The 23754-nt window shown below is 49.6% G+C and overlaps 1 protein-coding gene across 1 annotated transcript in view; it reads left to right on the top strand.

Moving 5' to 3' along the window:
- The window catches only part of XDH (xanthine dehydrogenase), a 56654-nt gene that overhangs the window by 7143 nt on the left and 25757 nt on the right, over window positions 1-23754 (top strand). The window contains exons 3-16 of the mRNA XM_031684926.2: window positions 1357-1453; window positions 2769-2877; window positions 5956-6082; window positions 7393-7454; window positions 10608-10673; window positions 10988-11077; window positions 12066-12207; window positions 14364-14456; window positions 15060-15211; window positions 16440-16533; window positions 17535-17644; window positions 19752-19936; window positions 21321-21495; window positions 22918-23001. Coding sequence (XP_031540786.2) covers window positions 1357-1453; window positions 2769-2877; window positions 5956-6082; window positions 7393-7454; window positions 10608-10673; window positions 10988-11077; window positions 12066-12207; window positions 14364-14456; window positions 15060-15211; window positions 16440-16533; window positions 17535-17644; window positions 19752-19936; window positions 21321-21495; window positions 22918-23001 — 1586 coding nt within the window. The remainder of the gene's footprint in view (window positions 1-1356; window positions 1454-2768; window positions 2878-5955; window positions 6083-7392; window positions 7455-10607; window positions 10674-10987; window positions 11078-12065; window positions 12208-14363; window positions 14457-15059; window positions 15212-16439; window positions 16534-17534; window positions 17645-19751; window positions 19937-21320; window positions 21496-22917; window positions 23002-23754) is intronic.

A 23754-nucleotide genomic window follows, 5' to 3' on the forward strand; every position in this document is an offset into this window, starting at 1 on the left:
TCGTTGCTGCCCATGCTGAGGGTTCATCTGTGGGAGTTCCGGGCAAAAGAGAAGACCCTGGGCTCAACTTCTGCCCTGGCTTCCAGAAAGATCCCCTGGCCAGCAGGCGACCTCCAGACTGCTCTGAGCACCTTCCATTTGTTCCAGTGTGCCCCTAGAGTGGTCTGAACTGCTGATCTTGTATGTCCTGACTAGTGAAAAAAAAATCACTCAGGATCTAGTAGGCCCTCTTCAGCTGTGTTTTAAAAGAGGCGGCAGTGTGGTGAAGGTGGAGGCCCCATGTCTGGAGTTTGGGCCCTAACACTCAGGGTAACAGGAGTGACTGTTACCTTGCAGGACTCATGCCACGTCTTGGGTCTTAGTTTTTTTTTTTTTTTAAATACATGGGGAAATGGTGGTTTATGCCCCACCTGCTAACCAGATTAGTGTGTCAGTGAAACCGGTCCAAGGATAAGTGCTTTCCAAGTATAAGATGCTCTGTCATTATTAGTATTCATTTTGTCTCTAAATCCATTCATCTTTATCTCTATTAATTTCATCAGCTCCCTCCATTTTCAGTAGGAAGCTGGATGGTCTGGAGGCCTGTGGACCTGAGGGAAAAGCAGCAGAGGAGCCCACGTGTCCCAGGGAAAGAGGCCGCTATAATTGTGGTTCTCCAGAATAATCTCTTTGTTAGTTAGGCACTTTTCAAATGCAAAGTATCAGAGTCTTTATTTCCCCAAGTCTATGTAAGAAAGGGCTCCAGTATTGATTCCTGACTTCAAATATATCTTCATTTTAATTCCATTCACGTATCATATGGGCTGGAGATTCAGAAAGCCCTAGTCCAGCCCTAATTTTGTTCCCTGGACCTCATCAACCCAAAAGGTTTTAGGGGGAAGGCTGGACTCAGCAAGTCCCAGAAGAGATCAAGAGCTCATTCTGGTCCGAATGGCTTCATTGCACGTGGGCTGGGGGACGTGAGGGCTGCCCCACACGCTCAGTCTCTGGGATGCCTGATTCACCTGCCCAGTGAAACCGCAGGGGTGGGGCTCTGTAAGACCATGCCTAGAAGACCCCAATCCCAAGGAGAGTCTCCAAGACTAAAGAGGAATAGAACTCCAGTCCCAGGAGATGAGACTTGGGTGCGGATGCCTTTTCTCTCTGTCCAGTGGGGCTGGCCCCATGTCCTGCCTCCCCAGGGACAGAAACCTCTCTAAACGGAAGGGCACCTGGGTCTGCTGCCTCCTGGGTCGAGGAGCCTGAACCTGTGTGTGGACGGATGGCTCTGCACTCACAGGTAAGCCCATTCGTTTTTCAGCAGCCTAGCAAAGAGTCTTTCCTCTGTGTTCATGTTCCTTAACCTTGACCATCCAGTGGGGCTGAGAGGGACCAAGCTGGGCTGTGGAGAAGGGGGCTGTGGGGCTTGCACAGTGATGCTTTCCAAGTATGATTGTCTGCAGGACAAGATCGTGTATCCTTTGCCTGCAGGTGGATTGCCCTTGTGAGGACTAGGGTGCAGGGGGCCAGCTTTTGACTGAGTGTACATGTGTGTGTGTGCACGTGTGGATGAGCCCCTGCATTTCTGAGAAGGCTCTGATCATGGACAAGCACATTATAGAATGACATCTTAGGAAGTATCTTCCTGACTTATAAATATAGACAAGACTCTGAACTGCTGATAAAATGACCTTTCTAAAATGCAGACTCATTCCACATCCCGTGAAATCCTTCAGTTGGCCCCCCATTGCCCCCAAATTAAAGTCCAATCTTTTTGCTCAACACATGAGGCCCTGCAATTTGCCTCCCCTTTCCAGTTTTCTTTCTCTTCATGGACCCTGCACTCCATTCATGCAGAAACATTGGTGAACTACTGATGCTTCATACCCACTCATTTCTTGCTCTTTGCATAAGCTGTTTCTTGTCTTGGATGTCTTTTCTTCCAGGATTTCTCTAGCTGGCTAACTCTTAATAGTTCTTTAGGACTGAGCAAAACATCCCCTCCTCCAGGAAGCCTTCTTTGACTTCCCAGATTGGGTTAGATACACCTTGTCTGTGCTGGCCCTGTAGTGCCCTATGCACAGCCCTCCTGAAGCAGTTACTGTAAGATATTTAAACTGCATCTTCACACTGGCTTCTATTTTCTTGAATTGAAGGCAAGCTATTAAAGGACTGAGACGTCATCTTATTCACCTTTATTTCCTCAGCCCTTGGCAGGGTGCCTGGCTTATGGTTGGTATTCAGTAACTCATATTGGCTATATGTATGATTGAATGACTGATGAGTAAAGGGGTGGATGTGGGGAAGCTCTAAGGGGATGGTGTTTCATGTCACCTCTGGATTTTCCTCTCCGCCTCCCTGCAGAGGAAGGGGTGAAATGGAGGTGGGTGAAAGCAGGGAAGCAAAAGTGACAGGAAATTCTGAAATTAAGGAGGCTAAGGAAGGGCCCAGCAGAGAGAGGAGCACGTGCTGGGCCTGGAAACTGCCAGAAGCTTCCTCTTTACTCAGTCTCCAGGGTGGGGCTAAGGAAGAGGCAGCTGAAATTGACACTGGCTCCAGTGTTCCAGCTCAAATGCCTAGGTGCACTGATGCCTGATCCCAGAGGACCCTTAAGGGGTTTGGGCCCTGAGCCTTGGGTGGAGAGGTGAGGACACCTGTGGAAAAGACAAGAACATGATGTATGTATGAAGAGAAATGACACGAAGCATCACAGATCTCCCAGACCCTGCACTCAGGTCCACTCTGATGACCTGAGAGGACAATGAAATGACCTTAATCTGGGGTTCCAGCCACTTTTGTGCCAATGCCTGCCTCACTCCCATCTGCTCCTTACACCATATTGCCGTGACAACCGTGGAAGGAATAGGAAGCACCAAGACGAGGCTGCATCCTGTCCAGGTAACCGGAGGCTCTTACCAAGGCTGCAGACTTGTTCTGGGTTGTTGGGTTGAGTGTCACTGCCTGGGCAATGGAGGCATTCTGACCTGACCACCTCTCATCTCCTTGTGGGTGGGCATGGGGATGAGGGTGGCTGTGAGGGAGAAAGAGGAGGCACCTGAGCCCGAAGTCCCCTCCTGTGGCCTGGTGGATGTAACATTGCATGGCCTCCAGGGAACCAAGAGATGAACTGGATCTGGTGGCTGGGAAGTCCAGCTGTGCTAGAGCTGGAGGGAGGAGGGGCAGGGGCACTTCCTCACCTTGTGCCCAAGTGGGCTTAGGAAACCCCTGCCTTCTCAGATGGACGATTCCAAAAGCTCTGTGCCCCTTGATAAAAGCCCACTGGCTCCCTGCTCTCTCCCATGGTAATTCCATTGCCCCTGTTACCTCCCACCCACAGATCATACAAACGTGAGCTCAGCCAGGGCTGAGTCAGAGAAAAGAGACACCCGGGTGTCTAATCAAGGCTTTCTCTCTGATGGTTTCAAGCACCTAAGGAGGGATTGAAATTGGGAATGTTTCGGGGAAGAGTGGGCAGTAGTCTGAGGGGTTCATGGAGAGAGAAAGGATGCTCGGAGACAAGGTGGAATGGAGCCCACCTGGAAACGGAGCACTGTGGGAAGGAAAGGGCACTGTTCCCTGTGCTTCTTGTTTAGGGAAACCAAGGCAGGAGGTCACGAGAGATTACAGTCACAGAAGGTGCCTGAGCCAGGCCCTTTTCTTAATCTTCCCTTGACCATTTGAGGAGACATGCCATTCAGATCATGCCTCCCTTGGGCCACTCACGTGCATCCTGGAGCCTGGGCCACGGTTGAAGTCAGCTAATTATACGTCTCTGAGGGAGCATCTTGGACCAGTTGCAGGGGGTCAGAGCAGGGTAGGGTGGGATTCCTTCATCTCTGTGACTTTGCTTCCTAGGCAGGAAAAGGGCAAATTACTAAAATTGTCCAACCTGCAGCAAGTATGAGAGGATTAATGAGGACTTGTAATTATCTTTGAAACAAATAGATGAACGAATGAAACTTTTAAATGCTGAGATCATACTCGTATAATCAGGCGAAAACCCTCCCTTTCCAATGGTGCAGATCCTTATTCCTGATGCACTTCTTTTGGATCCATATAAGCTGCAGGGCCAGACTACACTTGGCCTTGTCCATTTACGTTTTTCTCTTGGTTCCTGTGACACTACACTTCCCTTCCTTCCTCCCATCTCCACGCTTGCACCGTGTGCGGCGGCTCCTCTGCTCAGTCCCTAATCGCTGCAGCACCCCAGGGATCTGGCCTGGGCCCCTTCACTTCCCCATCTTCACACTCTCCCCGGGTGAGTTTAATACCATCCACATGTGAAGGCACCCATATTTCTTTCTTCAGCTTTGACCTCTCTTCAGAGGTCAGACTCCTATTTCCAGCTGCCTACTAGACATCACTAGATGGATGTCTAATCTCCAACTTAACAAAACCCTATTCCCCCAACCTTCTTTCTTCCCAGTCTTCCTCCTTCTGAGTCAGTGGCAAAGGCATTCACCCGATTGCTCAAGACAAAATTATAGGAGTCATCTGTGTTGCTTTCTCTCAGATACCCCACCCAATCAATCCAGAAGTAGCATCTCCTCTTCCTCCAAAACCTCCAGTGAAACCTCCATGTTTTTCTCAGCTTCCCCTATTACTGCTTGGTCACAGCCACCACCCCCTCTTGCCTGGGCCACTTTAGTGTCCTGGTCCCCTGTTTCTTCTCTTGCCCCCATAACCCATTCCCAACAGCTAGAGTGATTCTTTAAAAATGCAAATTAGATTACATCAAGTCCTGAAATTCCCCTAAAAGGTTCCCATCTTCACACCCAGAGTAAAAATCCAGGCTCCTAACCCTGGCCTATGACAGGCAGCACGGTCTGGCTGCCGCCCCTTTTCCCAGCTGGCATCTCTCTCCCAGGGGCCCCACCCACCCTGGCTTCTCAGTGGCTTTAGCACACCAGACTCTTTCACTGTTGGTGCTCAGAGCCTTTGCACCTGCTCTTCCCTCTGTCTGGGATACACTCTTCCCTGTTCCAAATCACATTATTAACTTAGACTTTAAGGTCATATTTTCAGAGTGGCCATTTCTGACCACTCCAAGTAGCTACAAGTAACTCTGGGTCATGTCATCTTGTACTAATTCTCTACATAGCGCTGACCTCCACTTTAAATTTTTGTCAGTATCTTGCCTACTAGGATACGAGCTTCATGAGACCTGGGACCTTGTCTCCTTCACTCTCCAGCCCCAGTGTCTTCACCACAGCTGGCATGTAATAAGTTCTCAGTAAATATTTGTCAAATGAGCAACTGTATATACCTGGCACTGGGAATACAACATTCTAGCAATTTTGCTTAACATAAGCACCAAGAGAGATTCCCAAGGGACTGAAGAATAGTATGGATGAGGAGACTCTCCTTGTAACCTTGCAGGGTTGAATGAGAATTCTGTGACATTCAATGAAAGCACAAATTCTACATGACACATTTCCCAGATCTTACGTCTTGATTGGACAATACAGTAGCATTCTAATTTGAAATGAAATGCATTCATTTGGTCGATTTCATCTTGTGGGTAGTGCAGTGAAAGGAGCCTGGCGCAGCGCTCACCTTCACCTTGTGTGATCTTGCATAAACCTGTTAAGCCTCTAGGCCTGCTTCTGCCTCTGTCTAGTGAAGGGACTGGCCCTAGTAGTTGCTGTTCTTTGAGGAGACTTTCCTGTTAATAACTACTGTTGGTCGACTCCCTGCTCTGTGCCAGGCATGATGTTAAGAGTCTTATATGAATAATCTCATTGGAGCCTCAGCACAGCTCTAGACACAAATGCTGGGAGGATCCTACAGACAAAGCTTAGGGAGGCTTGGGAACCTGGTGGAGGGCGCAGTTGGTAAGTGGCAGCAGTAGGATTTGACTGTGCAGTGACTGCTACACTGCACTGCCTGTCAGCGGGACTGGCTTCAGCTGAGCCATGTAGGGAGCCTGCAAGGGGTTCTGCCAAAACGGATGTCTACATCGTCTGTCCCTTTTAGGAGAGAATTGCCAAAAGCCATGGCTCCCAGTGCGGGTTCTGCACCCCCGGCATCGTCATGAGCATGTACACGCTACTTCGGAATCAGCCCGAGCCCACCGTTGAGGAGATCGAGGATGCCTTCCAAGGTACGGCCCCTGAGGCCCGGCCCAGGAGGTGGGGTGGCACGTGGGGCTCTGAGGAGGGCAGGCAGGGCCAGAATGGAAGCTAGGAGTGGACTAGGGGTTTGAGGCACTGCCCTCTGAAGGAAAGGCTTGGGCCATCCCAGCACAGTGGCTAAGATTTATTGGAAGGCTGGCCCTTTCCTATTAAAAAAATTTTTTTAAACTTTATTTATTTATGTATTTATATTGCATAATCATATTTTAAAAATTAAAGTGTAATTGATGTACAATATTATCTGTTACAGGTATGCAATATAGCAATTCACAATTTTTAAGGGTTATGCTCCATTTCTAGTTATTATAAAACATTGACTATATTCCTCATGCTTGGAATACAATACATCCTTGTAGCTTATTTTATACCTGATAGCTTGTACCTCTTAATCCTCCATCTCTGTCTTGCCCCTGCTCCTTCCCTCTCCCCCCTGGTAACCACTAGTTCCTTCTCAACATCTCTGAGTGTTTCTTTTCTGTTATATTCACTAATTTGTTGTATTTTTTTAGATTCCACATGTAAGTGATATCTTACAGTATTTGTCTTTCTCTCTCTGACTTGTTTCACTTAGCATAATGCCCTCCAAGTCCATCCATGCTGTACACCAGAAACTAACACAACATTTTAAATCAACTGCACTTCAATTAAAAACCAAGCAAGCAGACAACCCATTTAAGTGACACGGCTTCCGTCCCCTGCAGCTTTCCCCAGAACAGGATTCTGCAGGGCGAAGGCCACGTATGAAGAAGGTGGCTGGGATTCTGAGCCTCAGGCAGGGACTGGCTACCCAATTTGCCTTCTGTGAGTGGGCTCAGGTGTCTGGACCTGGTGTCTGTTTCTCTGAATTGAATGGAGAAGGCTCCCCATCCATTCATCGTTTCAATCCATCATTTATGCAATCAGTTATATTCAGTCCTATCGTATGTCAGTCACTCTACAAGATACAAGGGACACAGGGATGAAAGACTCAGTCCCTACTCTCAAGGAATTTGTACTGTGAAGGGGAAGAGAGTTTACAATGTAGTTTGATAAATCTATGACTAGGGACCATGGGAGCATTTAGGAGGGGTACTTGATTCAGTCTAGGCATTCTAGGGAGGCTTCCTGGAAGGAGTGGTAGATGTTTTGAAGTCAGAGATGCAAGCAGGAGGAAGGGCCATTCTGAGCAGAGAAAACAGAATATGTAAAGAGAGCATCTGTCTGAGCTGGGAGCAAAGCCACAGACCCATTACCTGCCCTGGGGCTGCACTGACATTACAGCTTTTTCCTTGGACCATAGGAAACCTGTGCCGCTGTACAGGCTACAGACCCATCCTCCAGGGCTTCCGGACCTTCGCCAAGGTATGTGGGGGCCCCAGGACAGCAGTGGCCCTGCTCCTGAGGCAGCAACACTCAGGGATCACAGTTGGGAGGGATGCCAAGGGCCTCTAGGTTACAGAGAAGAAAGATAAGATGGCCAGTGATCAGGTCCTCCTGCTGCAGGTGCCTGGCGTGAGCGTTGGACTCTGCCATTCTTATTCTGGGATGTCGGGGGACGTTCTCATCAATAGCATGGAGACTTTCCTTCCAGGGAAGTCCTGGACAGCTGGTTCCTGGAAGAAATACACTGCCCAAGAGTTAACTTCCTCCAGGGCATCTGGGCTTGGCAGCCTTCCTGAGCGAGACAGGCACACTCAGCCCATGGCACAGGTGCTGAACCTGGCATTTAACAGCAAACCAGCCTGACTCAGCACTCACCTCCCTCTTCTTTTCCTGTCTTGGTTGGTTTCTGCAGTTGGCACTCCCCTGGGTTTATGAAACTGGTAATTAGATCTCCAGACAGTTTGTGAATCCCTGCACTATTCATAGAACTCTAAGTGAGAAACCACAGCTGGGGTGCATGGGCATTGATTACATAACACAGACACACACCTGCCATCTGGGAAGGAGGGCAGAGGGCTGGCTTCATCTGCCCAGATTTTACCTGGTTCCCCAGGTGGGTCAAGTTGATCCTGACTCCAACCAAACTGTCACATCTCAATTTGATTCTGGGTTGACGGGAGAGTCACAGCCTCCCGTGCCTTTTACTGACCTTTAGAGTTGGGTACAGTGCGAAAGGGGTATTGTGTCCAAATAGTCCAGAAGGGTGGAGGTGGAGATGGGGCTTCTAAGGATGGAAAACACCACACCCTGGTAAATGCTGTTGGTGAGAAGGGACCAGAAAGTATGGATTTAAATGAAAGTGACTGAAAGTTTAGATTTAGTGACTGCAAACCTGGGTTCAAGTCCCGTCCCATCACTTCATTGATGGATGACCTTGAGCAAATTTCCTTGTTTCTAAAATGGAGGTTATAATAATACCTACCTTACAGTGTTTGTGGGAAGTATTTCTTGTAAAGCCCTTAGAACAACACCTGGCACAGCTGAAATAAATGGCAGCATAAATTATGATGCTGGTATATTTCTTTAGTTATGCAATATTTGCTTAGGCTTCCCTGAGAGCCAGGAATTGTTCACCTTGTCCATGTATTTATTTCATAGGCAGCTTCTCAGAGATACAGTCTAACCAGCCCTGCTACAGTCTCAAAAGAGAAGGGCTTTTGAGTGTAGCTGACAGTTATGCTCCTTCCGAGCGTCAGAGTTTAGCTCAGTCAAATGGTCCCTGAGTCCAGTGTGTGGCAGCACCTCCCGCACTGTGGCTGCCTGGCATGCAGAGCAGAGCTGGGTGCTCTCAGCGGCCAAAGTGACTGGCACCCAATGTGCACGCAGAAGCTCATGCATGTTACTCACTGGAGGCCCTCAAGGCCTTTATTCAGAGCCTTTTAACTCTTATTTTATGCACAGTTCTAACAAACTCAATTATCTAGTTTTCATGGCCATAGCACACACCAGAGAAGGGTGAGGAGGGTCTGCTAGGGGGAGGCGGCCTGTTCACAGCAAGAAAGGACAACAGCCATTGAGCAGCAAGGAAGGAAACGCACAAGCCCTGTAGTTTTTGCCATCGGAGAAAAGTGGAAATCTCTCGAGGGAAAAACCCAGCCTTCTCCAACCTCTGTCAGCCTTGAGGGCGGTGACACATTATTGCACATCCCAATAACTTATGTCATGAACCTATCAGTGAATTATCAAGAAAAAAGATTCATGTAAGAATGTGCTGGTACTTTAATTATCTGGAAAATATGCATCCTTCCCCATAAGGACTGGGTGAGTGAGGCTGTCGTCTTACTGTATGCAGGGCCTGGTAATCCCTTCATGTTACTCCCTCTCCAGAAAGAGGGATGGGAAGAGGCACTATAGGAGCCTCTCTCTCTTCCTTTCCGTCCAGACGCAGAGGCCGAGGTCAAGGTGGTGGTGGGGAGGTCCTGAATAGATAGAGCAGCTCTGAGACCCAAAGGTCAGGCAGTGAATGCAGGAGGGATCTGCCCGCAGGGCAGCATGTTCAGGGGCTGCAGCAAGTCTGACAGAGCTTTCAAGTTCTCAAAGGCCACACCTTCGGCCTCCTTGGCCCTCTGAGAACTTCCTTGGGAAAATTGGTGGGCTGTGACTCACTCTTTGGGAACTGTCAGCATGCATGGTGTGTCCCGTGATTCCTGTCTGAAAGGGCCATCCCCAGCCTCCTCCCCCAGGATCTGGCTGCCCCGGCAATGTGTCTGGGTCTGTGCCTGAGAGTTTTCCCCACTTTTGCCTCTTGGCACAACCCTACGATTCTGTAGTTCTTCTGAGGCCCTGAGCTGAGACTCCTGCCTCCTTGGGGCAGATCAGGCAGATGGACACACCCTTTCCCCATCTTCAGTGCATTGGTTCTAGGAGGTAGCAATCGGGGCTCTATTCCATGCTCTGTCACTGGCACCCCAAGAGGTCCTGAGCGAGTCCTTTCCCCATAGGCAATGGGTCATCAGACCTGTACCCTTCCTCCAGATCAGGCCCACAGTGAGGAATGGAGGGTGAGCTTTCTGGCAAGAAGTGCCGAAAAAGTGCCATCAGGCACAGGGGCTGGCCTCATCTCTGGGCCCAGATCTGGTCTTGGACCCCTTTAGCAGGAGTCCCACAAAGACCCCAGCCTGGGAGGCGCCCAGGCATTCCCCATGGACCTTGACTGGTCTACAAATGGAGGCTCTTGAGTGCCGAGAAAACTGAAGGGGATTTCTCTTGTGGGGGCTTCCTCAGGAAGCTGTACCGAAGAGGGAAAGGGCTCACAAAGAGGTGCTTTGGTAAAATAAGATCTAGCTTTTACAAAGTTTCTTAAAATTGAATTTCCCTGCAGCTTCCAGGAGAGGCCTGTTTGTTTATTCTCGCATTATCTCATCTATATTAATTAAGTGAGAGAAAGTAGTTAAAGCAGAGGCCTTACCTTAAGCAGAGGTGAGTGGGAGGGGGCAGAGGTAGCTGCTGTTCCCCTTGGTGCGGGGACAGGTGTCACACCCTGATTTCATCTGATAGTAATAATCTCGGTTCTCTGGCTTCTGTGAGAACTCTTTGCAGATATCTCTGTGTGAGTGTTGGTCATCTCTCTAGGATGGTGGATGCTGTGGAGGAAATGAGAACAACCCAAACTGCTGCATGAACCAGAAGGACAACAAGGTAGGTGGGTCCTTCTCTGCCCAGAAACCTGGGGGGCCACCTCAGATTAAAGCAGCAGGTGGGCCCCCTCCACCCTCTGGGCAGTGGGGGCCGGGAGAGGAACTGGTTAGGCCAGACCACGAGGGCAGTGAGTGCGCACGTTAGCCCTGGGTCCTCTGGCAAGACCTCCTTGTCCTTGCTTCCCAGGAGCTACCTGCCCTTCCATCAGCCTGCTGGGGGCTGTGGCCGAGCTCACCTGGACAAAGGGCTGGGCTGGTCCTATGGGGCATTTTAAAGGAAGGGACAGCATACCACTCATATGTTCCCTTCTCCAGCAGGTCACTCTCTCGCCGTCTTTATTCAGCCCCGAGGAGTTCATGCCCCTGGACCCCACCCAGGAGCCCATCTTCCCCCCAGAGTTGCTGGTAGGTGATGCCCCTGGAGCCCCTTGGAGACCTGCTTTATTTCATTTCTGCTGGGACCTTTGGGTCCTCCTTGTCCTGTAGATTTCAGCCTGAGTTTCCCTTCCTTTCTCAGACCCTGTGCCATACTCTCCCACAGGGACCCGCCCTCCTCTCCTCACACGTGGCACTCTGAGGACAGGCAGTGGGTCTCTCTGGTACACCGTGTCCAGCAACAGGAGCTCCAGGAGGATTTGCTGACCTCCTGGCTAAATCTAATGTATAACCCTCAAGCAACCCACTCTCCTCTCTGTAAGCAGTCCATTTTTTAAGCAAATAAACAAACAAACAAGCAAAGAGAGCTGTGTTCAAAGGACACTGACAAAAAATAAGCCACTCAGAGCTTTTCAAGTGTAGATTTCAGGGGCTGGTGCGCACACACAGACTGCTTTCAGTGGGCCAGAGAGAGTGGCTTTGCAGCAGGCTGCTGGAATATCTTTGTCTGGATTGTGGAACCTTGGAAAAACCATCACTTTGGCTCGGGGAGGTGGGGGTTGTCTCCTAGTCCTGCGCCACCATTCGTGCACTAGACCCAGCCCTCCACTGTATTCCTTTCTGACGCCCCTTCTTTCCTGCCTTGCATCTCCTCTCGCACGTCCTGGAAACAGTGTGGGACAGGTCAAGTCACCTTGTGGCAGGTGACCTGTGGCAGGTCCCATAACCTTGAGTCTCAGGCTCATCCTTCACCTGTAAAAGATGTGGCTAACGGTGCCCCCTTCACTGAGGCCTTCTAAAGACTAAGTGAAACGACATCTATAAAACAGCTGCAGCGTACTTCCTGCCACCGTGCATAGTGTTTCCCAGTGCTTCTGCCCTGACGTGCATTTTCATCCTGAATTCAGTATTAAACGAGTCAGTGGCAGAGTTGATCCCGTGGCGAACTCAGAGCAGCAGCCCTGGGAATGGCAGCGGGAAGGCGGAGGCAGCACAGTAAGAAAACGACCTTTTCCAGAGGCTGAAAGACATTCCGCAGAAGCAGCTGCGCTTTGAAGGGGAGCGTGTGACCTGGATCCAGGCCTCGACCCTGAAGGAGCTGCTGGACCTCAAAGCGCGGCACCCCGAGGCCAAGCTGGTGGTGGGGAACACGGAGATCGGTAAGGGCCCGTCAGCCCGGTTCTGCCCTGGCAGCTGAGTCCTCAGAAAACGGACTTCTCCTCCTCTGTCTCCTCTTCCCCATTTCATATGTGGAGGTAGCAAAACCCCCTCAAATGGTTGTTCTGAGTGTTAGCCGAGATCCTTGCTGGCTGTTCTCCATAAACCTTTCAGAGAGCCAGCCATGGGCCAGGTCCTCTGGGAGAGCTGGTGTCCCCAGGTCACCTGGACAAGACTCCTTCCCTGAGTGTCTCCCAGCCTGAGGGAGGAGGAGGCCATGTAGGTCAACGGTCTGGGCTGGTGCCCGACAGACACTGGGGTTCCATAAATGTCACTCCCTTGCCCATCCCCCTTTTTCTGGGGGTGGTTGGTAAGGCAGGGGAGAGGAGACATCCAGCTGTGGCTGTGCTCATGTTGCCTGTGACCATGGCCACCTGCCCTGTGGTGCCACCAGCTGTGACATGAGGCCCACGATATGTGATGAGTCCAGGAGACTCAAGATGATGGCTCTCGACCCTGGTGCTTGAAGACACAGGAGCAGAGGTTCCCAGGTCCCTGCTAATCTCCATCCATTTCTAAACCCAGCTTGGCCAGTTTCCACTTGGCTGGGCCCCAAATCCACTGAGGATCCAAGGGAAGAATCATAGCACAGCCAAGGTCTGCCACAGAGGACCCCTGGTCTGGGGGGACTTGACATGCTTTTAAGCGGCCAAGTCTAGCTTGTGGGGGGTCTCCAGGCTCTGGCTCTGGAAGGAGCCCCTGAGCTCTGGGTTCTGGTTGGATCTGCAGCCACAGACAGGAGGGCCTGACTCAGGTCCGTGCTAGCAGAGTGCAGAGCTGGGCCCCTTGGTGAGCTCAGGTGCAGTACAGAGTCCCCTTCTGCAGTAATGTGATACACTGGGATGGCAGGGTGGCCTGTGAGATGTGCCTCAGGAGATGTGATCATGCTGATCAGCGTGGCCATGGCCCGAGGGTCCAAGGTAGCATGAGTCAAGGTGGAGAATGACCAGCTGGAAGAATCTTTGCGGTCCTTTGACGTATGACATGTTCCTTGCCATGAGTCACACAATGTCTGGACCCAGTTAGATTCCAAGGGAAAGGAATTCACAAAGATATTATAAACTCCAAGGTAGAAATATTTTCTTGAGACCACTCCACAGCTGCTCCCGCTCCCCACTTCTGCACATCCCCACGGGGTACTCACCTACAGCCCTGATGTCAGGGAAAGGTGGCGTAGAGAGAGCCTTATCAGGATGGGCCATTCACTGCCTCCATCTGTAGTCTTTATCCTATGAGCTAATATTCAAACAGGCCAGACTCCTCAGAGCCAGGCCACCCTTCAGAGACCCTCAACGGCACGGCAGGAGAGAAGGTGGAGACGAGGCAGACGTTTCTTTCCTAACTCTTCCATCTCTAGCCCTGTGGCGGGGCTGGGAGCGGCGCTGTGCTCATGGGTCTGAGGAACAGAGCACGTCTGTTCACAGGGGTTTCTAACTTCTTTTGCTGGAAGGACAGAAACTGGACACAGGCATGCGGTCCCCCCAAGCCATGCACCTTAAGAACTCAGACAGCTATCAGGGGCGGGGAGGCAGATATAAAGTTATCTCTTTCAATCAATTTTCCATTTTTGTCCGAATGTTAGACTTTCATATTATTATTTTTACATCCCAACTCTAATAATTGCTCCAGTGCTGAAATGTGCCCACTCTTAGCTGTGTAATGTGGGCAAAAAACAACCTCCCTGTGCCTCAGTTTCTTCATCTATAAACAGAGGAAATGACAGTATTTCACAGGGTTATTGTTAAAGTTAAATGAATTAAAATATATGAAGTGCTTAGAAGGGTTCCTGACTTATTTTAATGCCCTGTGTTTTCTGATATTGTTATTAAACACACATACACTCATGCACACACAGAAACACGCGAATTCAGGTTTGTCCTGTTTGAATGCTGGTGGGATTTTTTTGAGAGGGAAAGACATCTCTTTCAGGCTGAGAGTGTGGAAACTGCATTTAATCCCACATCTCATCCCCTGCACCCCCAATCCCCAGACATCCTCAGAGTACGTTACAATTGTGAATATGCCCTCCATCCTGTGTGCAGTGGTGGCAAACAAATGAACTGGGACCTATAACTTGAGGCTTCTCATTTCTCTCGAGGCATTGACATGAAGTTTAAGAATCAGCTGTTTCCTGTGATCATCTGCCCAGCCTGGATCCCTGAGCTGAATTCAGTGGAGCATGGACCGGAGGGTAAGGGGAGGTTCTCCTGAGCCCACAGAGGGGCTGGGGTGCAGGAGGTGGGTCCCATGGTGGGTGGTGGGTGCTGGGAAAGCCTCCCCTCTAGCTCTCACTGCTTCCTGCCTTTTCTGGAGCCACCCTGCACGGGGGAATCAGGCACCTGTCCCTGCCTTCCTCCCCTGAGCATCTGTGATGGGGTGCGAGTGGGCAAGGGGCTTGAGATTTTCCATAGTTGTTCTCAATCCTAGCTACACATTAGAATCGCTCATGGCAATTGGGAGTAGGTGGGAGGAGTTCTTGGGTGCTTTTTTAAAAAAATGCCAGGACTTCACCCTCAGAGATCTGCTTTATTGAGTTGAGAACCACTGATTTAGAGAAAAGAGCATTCTGGTTGTAGGATCAACAGGCCTGGGGTTGAGTTCTGGCCTTTTTATTAGTTGTATGGCATTGGGCAGGTCACTTGGCCTCTCTGGGCCTTAATTTCTTCATCCACATAAGGATGTGAGTCCTGGTTCAGCCTTCCTCGGGTTGCTGTGAAGCTTCGTAGGGGCTGTGTGTGGAAGGGCTTTCCCAGCTGTGGTGGGGATAGCTGTTACCCTGAGCATATGTTCCCAGGTATCTCTTTTGGAGCCGCTTGCTGCTTGAGCTGCGTGGAAAAGACCCTGCTTGATGCAGTTGCTAAGCTTCCTGCCCACAAAGCAGAGGTGTTCAGAGGCGTCCTGGAGCAGCTGCGCTGGTTTGCTGGGAAGCAAGTCAAGTCAGTAGCTGTGAGTCCCTCTTCGGGGGCCCAGGATAGGCATTTTCATCTCCAGGCAGGGGTTGCTGGTCTGACTTCTGCTGCAGAACCCATGGGCCTCCAACTTTAGTGCTTAGGATTGCCTGGGGTGCTTGTTAAAAATGCAGATTCCTGGATCCCATCCTCAGAGATTCTGCCAGCAGGTCTGGGATGGAGCCCAGGGAGCCTGTGTTTACCAAACCCCACAGGTGCTTCTGATGAGGTGGCCTGCGGGCCATTCTGGGAAGCTCTCCAGCTGTGACTCAGTCTTTACTCCTGAGGCCTGTCCCCTCTTCCTGAAGTTGACTGAGGCTGCCAGCAGGTGGATGAGAGCTAAGTTAGGGAGAAGCCAAAACAGGGCAGGGGACTGCCTTTCAGAGTCCGGGGGAGAACCAGAGATAGACCCCTTGAGAGAAGGGAGGGGCACAACTGTTGACTGTTCTCAATCAACTTTCAGACCAGCCTCCAAATTCCCAGTTTGCAAATGGGCTCACACACCTGGTGCTGAGTCTCACAACCACTGATAGTGTCAGAAGGAAAGCTGGCTCTTCCATTCCAATTTGTTGTTGTTTTAAATCAGAACGAAATAACAAAGCAAAACAGGCCACTCATCCCCTCACCCCACCCCACGCACCTGCCTCTTCCAAGTATGGGTGAGGAGCATAAACCCAGGAAGCTCTACTGAGTCCCCCAGCTCTGGTGTAATCTGCTTCCAGGAAGGATTTTTTTTCCTGGAGCAGGTGGTTTTCTTCCTGTTTCCTAATTATGGGGACCCTGTGTCTGATACTCCTTATATTCTTTGCCAAGGAAGCTCAATGAGAACAAATTGTTTATCCTTAAGGCTTCCTCCTCTTTTTCCTTGATCTTTATCTTTCATTTCTCTTTTACTAACTCTCTTTGTCCTCTGTGATAAACCACCTCAACCCTTTCAGAAAAAGTCTGGGTGAAATCAGTCAAACAAACAAATGTAAAGGGGCTGACCCTTGTTTACCGATGGGTAAATTTCAGAGCTGGGACCCAGTCCCAGGTGTTGGGATCTCAAGTTTTGTGCATGCCTAAATGCCCACGTTCTCACTGTGCTGAGCCTGTGTCTGCAGGGGTAGGAGGACCTCAGAGCTCTCCCTTCAGTAGGTGTCCCCCACCTTCAGTGTGTCCAGGAGCCGGCTGTGTGAGCAGGAGTTTCCCAGGGCAGGCTCTCATGCACTCTCTGCTTGTCCTAGTCCATTGGAGGGAACATCATCACCGCCAGCCCCATCTCCGACCTCAACCCTGTGTTCATGGCCAGTGGGACCAAGCTGACCATCGTGTCCAGAGGTGAGCTGCCTCAAGCAGAGGTCAGGAAAGAGGGCCTGATGGGGGAAGCGGGTGGAGTCTCACTTTCTGGGGAAATAGAGCCTGAAGCTCAATGATGCAGCTTCCCCTAAGTTTGGATCTCTGGCAACTGCAAGGGAGATGCACAGAGCTTGGGGGCCAGGAGAGCTGGACCATCACTTTACCAAGAATTCACAGCAGGACCTGTCATCCTTACTTAGTGGTGGGCTGGGGCCAGAGTACACACGCCACTCACCACAGCTGATTGCTGCGTTTTCAAGGACTTGGAGCATTTGTTAAACATGGCCATTATTAACAATTATACTATATAAACTTACAATGAAATAAATTATATTAAAAACAAAAGTAATGAATACTCAGAATTCACCACTTCCTGATTATTTTACTTCATTTTACCATTGTCTATGCCCTTGAGGTGGTTTTCCATTCATTATGTTTGTGGAGTGGAGATGCTACATAGTGGGGTGCTCCTGTGCATCTTTCCCTGTTGGAGGCTCCCCAAGACCACCTCCAGGTTTGATGTTCAGCATAAACCATTTGTACAAACACTTTAGGCACAGTGAGCCATTCTTACCAGGGAATGGTGGGAGCGCTCCTGAAATCCAAATTCCCAGAGGACAGCCAACAGCCAACCTTGTTAGCAGGCCTTTCAGAGGATAGCAGGTCTGCTGTGTCAACTCTTTGCCACCCTCTTTCTAACTTCACATTTAGTGATGTAGCTCTGACAACTTGACATTGGCTGTGGTAGGAGTATTTATACCACAGAAAATGAATCAGGGTTTTTTCTCAAAGAACTGTTTAAGAACTTTCTTAAACAGTCAGCAGCATACTGTTGCTTAAGGATTTCAGTTGGAGCACCTTGGTCCCCATTGTGCCAGCCACTCCCTCTGCCTGTGGGCATCAGACACCAGGATGGAGAATTTGGCTGGTGAGCTGTTTTATGCTTCCTCACATTGGTCCCTCTTTATCTTGCCTCTGGACAGGCACCAGGAGAACGATTCCAATGGATCACACCTTCTTCCCCGGCTACAGAAAGACCCTCCTAGGTCCAGAGGAGATACTGCTTTCCATTGAGATCCCCTATAGCAGGAAGGTAAGATGCTGTCTGAAGCATCTTGAATCACTCCTACTCCTGCCAAGCTCCAGACAGGGAGACCAGAATTTGCCACAGGGACCAAACTTAGCATCTCTCAGCTTTAACACTGATGTTCTTGTCTCTGAACCTTGCCTTTAGCCAACCATATTCCTCTCTGGACACTGAGGAGTTTCAGGGTAGGAGGCACAGGGCATAGACTAGGAAACCAGACAGGTAGATGTGTGATCCTGAGTGAGTCATTTGACTTTCTGATTCCCAATTTCTCTGTAAAATGGACCCAATAAATGTTACTGAGTGTGCAGGTTACTGAGAGGACTGAAAAGAAATAATTCAAATGGTTCCTGACAGATGTCTGGGAGCTGGTGGAGACTACCAGCTGGTAGCTAGCAACACAGTTCCAGGAATACATCCAGCTGTCCCTGTCCTAGGTTTCATGTGATGAAGTGTGGGGTTTGCATGCTGAGTGGGGAAGCTACATGTGAGTCGGGTCCTCACATGCTGACCTTGGGCTTGGCGAGGTGTTTTTTTTCATGGACCTCACCCCAGGTTGGCTCAGATGGATTTCTGCTTCACGAGCAGGTGTTCTGATCTGTTGGGGCAGGTCTGGGTGCCTCTGGCTGCCTTGCTCTTGTTCCCCGGGGCCTGTGGCATCTTGACCTGGTGTGATTTTGTCCCACACTTTCTGCAATGGGCCTTTTAGAAAAGTGATCTGTGAGAGGCCGGGAGCCAGCGGTAAAGGAGAGCACTAAGGGCTTACCGCAGGCAGTTCTGTAGCGGATGTTGCAAGACATGTTTTGTCCTTGCTGACTTTGACATCCTGAACAAGAATGCTGATTCAATTAGAGCAGTTTTGTCCCTGAGGTCATATCTTAATGATTTTCCAGCTTATCCTTGTAAACAATTTTGAAAAGTGATTCCCAGAGGTTTTGTATTTCACCAATCAGTAATTTTTTAAAATTAGAAGATGGGGAAAGGAGGAGGAAATGGGCATAGCACTGCCCAGTTTTTATTTTGCCAGGTGGGGACATTAACAAAAAACGTTTCATAAATGGGAAGAGATTTTAATACCCAGAATTAGGAAGGTTTTCTCAAGAGAGAACAGCTGATGACCTGACGATGACATTGCATGAACCCCGGGGTAAATTATCACCATGGACCGGCACAGTCCGGAAGGCAGCAGCTGGAATCTCTATTCCAGAACTGAGTTCAAGTTCTGGGCTCGTTGCCCTGGGACCATGTTAGACACTGGGAATCTGGACAAGCTTTACCATCAGGTGGGGTCTCTATAGCTTCTTCAACAAAAGCCTGAGGCCATTTTGGACCTCAGCAGTGGGGCTCCTTGTTTCTGCAATAAACCTTTCCTTAAACTTCCCACGTTGGAAGTTAATCAGAACTTGTGGTTCCAAGAGAAGTTCAAACCTCAAGCAGAACCTGACACAAAAGGCTCTTACCTGGAAAGCAACTCACATTCTCCTTCCCCAGAGACAGAGCCTGGCTTAAACCCAGGGGAATTGTATGTTCAAAGCACAAAGGCAGCTATTGCCTCATACAGCAAGTCTTTCTTTCAGGAAACAAGATTTCTAACTGTAGTCAGGTGAGAGAGACAAGTCAGGGAGAGCATCTGTGGAGGCCGAAAGCTGAAGCTGTGTTTCAAACACCCTTTGGCATCTCAATGTACCTGCTTGAGAGGTGGTCAGGCCAACACAGGCTTCAGCACAGCCCTGGGGGAGGCCGGGTGGACTACGACACTGGGCACCAGAATGGGGAAGACGTGGGGGGCTAAGTAGGGCTCTGAGGAGCCTTCATGGAGGCACCTTTCCTCCTCCAGCTGTTGGGCTGAGAGCACCCAGTTCTCCTGTGTCTCTGACTTTACATTTTCCTGACTGACAGGAGGAAATCTTGGCCTGTTCCCAGCTTCTGGGAATGTTATCTGGAACTTCTGGAAAGGCAATAGTTAGGCCTCGATCTTTGATCCCTGCCACCAGCTCCTTGCTGCTCTGTGATGGTCTTACCACCTCACCTCACCCGTATCCCTGCTTCAGGCCATCTGTGTACAGCCCTTGCAAAACCAGGTGGGAAACTGGTACTTTTCTGTTACTTTTAGGGTGAGTTTTTCTCAGCATTCAAGCAGGCCTCTCGGAGAGAAGATGACATAGCCAAGGTGACCTGTGGCATGAGAGTCCTGTTCCAGCCTGGAACCACACAAGTAAAGGAACTGGCCCTTTGCTACGGTGGAATGGCGGACAGAACCATCTCAGCCCTCAAGACCACGCGGAAGCAGCTGTCAAAGTAAGAGCTGACGGCAAAAGGAAATTGCTGCTGCTGCCGCCGCCAATATTACCACTGTCGCTGCCGCGACTGTGACTCTAAGAGTGTTACCATCGCTGCTGCTGCTGCTGCTGCCATGGCTGCTCCTATACTGGTGTGGCTGACTACTGCTGCCACTCGTAGCATTACCGCTGGCAGCGTTGGCTGCCGTGCTACTACTGGCATGGCTGCTGCTGCTCCTACTAACGCTGTTACTGCTTCCTACTGCAGCTACAACTCCTGTTACTACTGCTACCGCTGCTGCTGCTGCTACTGCTGAAACTACCGCTGCTCGTCATTTCTGCTGCTGTCACTACTGTTCTGCTGTTGCCGTCACTGCTGTCCCTCCTGCCGCCACGACTTTGACTAATGTTACTGTTGTGGCTCCGGCTACTGTTACCGTTGCTACTGCGAGCGCTCTCTCTCCTACTACCAGTGCTATTATTGCTGCTGCTCCTGGCGTTCCTGCCACGGTGTTGCTGCCGCGCTGCTGTTACCGCTGCTGTTATGAATGCTGTTACTGTTGCTGTTGTTACTACTGTTACCGCGGCCACCACTGCCCCCAGCGCACCTAGTGCTGCTGCTGCCCGTTGCTCCTGACTGCACCACTGCTGCTGCTGCCGCTGCTGCTGCCACTAACAGTGCCGCTGGGGCTGCTGTTCCTGCCGTTACTCCTGGTGCTTCTCCCACTGCCTTACGGCTTCTGCTTCTACAATTACTGTAGCTTCCACGACCACCGTTGTTACTGCTTCTGTCGCTGCTAGTACTCCTACTACTAGTATTGTTGTTGCTGCCGCCGCCACTATTGCTGTTCCTGCTGGTACGTTATTACTATGGCCATTTTATGGCTACAGTGGTACCAAGCACTTTTCTGGCACCATCCAATGAAATCCTTGCAATAACCACCCAGATCAAGTTTAGCTTTGGAGTTTGGCTTCTTGGTTCCAATCCCTGGCTCCAACAGTTCCCAGATGGGTCGTATAAGTCAAGTCACTTCATCTTCCCTTGCCTCAGCTTTCTCACTGGTAAAAGGAGTATAAATTTCCCCATACTATAACTTTTAATTTAAATTAAAAGTGATGTTTTATATAAAGCACTTGTGACATTGCCTAGTACATGTTAAGAACTCAACAGATTTAGCTGTTATTATTTTTGTGGCCTTTTTAAAAATTGTACCTATTTTTAAAGGTGAGGATACAGAGGCTCAAGGAGGTTAAGTAACTTGCCTAAAGTCTCATAACCATAGGTATTAGAGCCAAATTTTGAACCGAGGTTCATGTGACTCCAAGGCCCTGTGCAAACCACTGCACACAAGTGATTCTGGGAGCTGGATGGGAGCACTTTTCCATGGCCTGCTCTCTGGCAGGTTCTGGAATGAGAAGTTGCTGCAGGATGTGTGTACAGGCCTGGCAGAGGAGATGTCCTTGTCCCCAGACGCCCCAGGTGGCATGGTTGAGTTCCGGCGCACCCTCACTCTCAGCTTCTTCTTCAAGTTCTACCTGACAGTGCTTCAGAAGCTGGGCAAAGAGGACTTGGATGATGTGAGTATGGGGGCCTGGGTGAGGCAGAGACTCCCTGAAGCACTTGTGTTTAGGAATCTGGGAAGCTGGCCTGAGTGGGAGAGTGTGGTGGACCAGGTGGTAATGCTTCTCTCCTCTGGACGTCTAAGGGCAGAGGAGCAGGGAGCAGGGACACAGCCTAGGGAGCCACATAGAGATGGGAGACAACTGGGTGGCTGAGAGGCAGAGCACTGTGCTGAGGGCTGGAGATGTGGGTTCTTATCCTGGTTGTGTCATTACCTCAGATGAGAACTTGAATAGATCACAACTCTTTGTAAGTCTCAGCTGTAAACTCTGGGGGGCGGGTAGACCAGATGACCCTTCCAGCTGTGTAGCTGATATAACTGTGGTTGTGCAGTTAGAATTGGAATGTAGTGTGATGAAAATATAAGGTGGGGCTGCTACAGCTGGGGGGATGTGGTCATTGTAAGGATGTGCGTTCAGGAGAGACTGCTGGCTGAGGTGGAGTCCAGCTCTGGAGATTGGTTCACTAGCAAACATTTATTTTGCACCTTTTACAACATAAGATTGCACTAGGCATTGGGTGGAGGGGGGGTAGCCTAGTGTAGGAGAGAATGGGGTCAGTAAAGGCCAGCCTGATGTGACAACTGAGAAGATGAAGTATGGGGGCAGGGACCACAAAGGAGAGAAGGCTTCATAGCTGTGGGGACAGCAGAGTGAGGCCCCTCTTTTGAAAACATTCGTAATACTTAATATTCTCTCAGCTTATATAAGTAACGAACTTGTGGAAAACTTTAGAAATACAGAAATGTATAGGGAAAAATTAAAATTACTCTCAGATCCTAGAGAAAACCACTGCTAATATTTTTGCTTATTCCTCTGATCTTTTTTCTACACTTATTTGTCCAGCTGTCATCCTGTTTGTCTGCTCCATCTCACTCTCTCTTCTATCTGTCCTTCCATCCGTCTGTCTGTCTATCTATCATCTCCCTATCTTTTGATCCGGATATAACATTTTCTAAACAGATTTTGGGTCATGTTACATAGAGAGTTTCACGTCCCCCTTAATTCTGTTGAGATTATATTGTGAACATATCCCAAATCATTAAATATGTCCCACAGAACTGAGGAGAAAAAGGACGACTCTTCCAGGAAGGCTGGGGGAGGAGGATATTCCTAACGGAGAGCGCAGCATGCGTACATGCAGCAAGGAGGGAAACCTTGGTTCGGAGTGTCGGAAGAAGTAGGAATCATTCGTTACACAGGGTGTGGAGGTGGTGGAAGAGACGCTGCCAGAGCCCACATTTGGATGTCGAGTTTGATCCAGCCAGTACTGGAAGGAGTGTAAACAAGGAGATGAGAAAGTTGTTACCACTGGGGGACCACCAAGGATGGGATCAGTGATAGAAACAGTCCTGATCACCTGTTATCTTGTCTCCACAGACGTGTGGTAAACTGGACCCCACCTATGCCAGCGCCACCTTACTCTTTCATAAAGACCCTCCTGCCAATGTCCAGCTCTTCCAAGTGAGTACAGACTGTATACAGCTAGGATCAGGGACCCTCACAGGACACCTCAGATGATGCTGATCGTTGGTGATGACCATTTCACACTGAATGTGGGTGCCTAAAGCTCCTTACTGTTGTGCATACATATCTGAAGAAAATGGGAATTATGTTAATGCCGATGAAGCTATTTCCTCACTGGCTCACCTAAATTTCTCTCTTTGGATTACTCTCATCTTCACCTCCTCCTTAAAGAAAAAACTTTTTTTTCCGTTTTGTCTTTTCTGGTTCCTCTGTGGGACTGATATATAAAACCAGGAGTTCTCTTGAACATGTAAACAAAACAAAACAAAACAAAACAAATTTCTATCAACAGGAACTTCTTGAGAGTACTTAGGTTAAGTGTCAGCTTTTCCTATAAACATTTTGGATTTTCTGGGCCATGTAGTCTCTGCTGCAATTTCTCAGCTATATCATTATAGCACAAAAGGGGCCAGAGGCAATACGCAAATGAATGCGTGGGGCTGTGTACCAATAAAACTTTATTTATAAAAACAGGGAATGGGCCAGGTTTGGCCCATGGTCCACAGTCTGTAGACCCTTGCTCTAGAGTGTAATGGTCCAAAGCATGAACCCTGGGCCTAATGACCAGGACGTGAATCTAACCTCTGCCATTATATGACAATGTAACCTTGGACAAGTTACTTCCTCTCTGTGGGTCTTGGGTAAGTTAATTATGCCCAGACGCAAATGTGGGTACTTACGGCCCCTGTT

Source organism: Vicugna pacos, chromosome 15 (genome assembly GCF_048564905.1).
Source record: "Vicugna pacos chromosome 15, VicPac4, whole genome shotgun sequence".
In the NCBI taxonomy this organism is placed as follows: Eukaryota; Metazoa; Chordata; class Mammalia; order Artiodactyla; family Camelidae; genus Vicugna; species Vicugna pacos.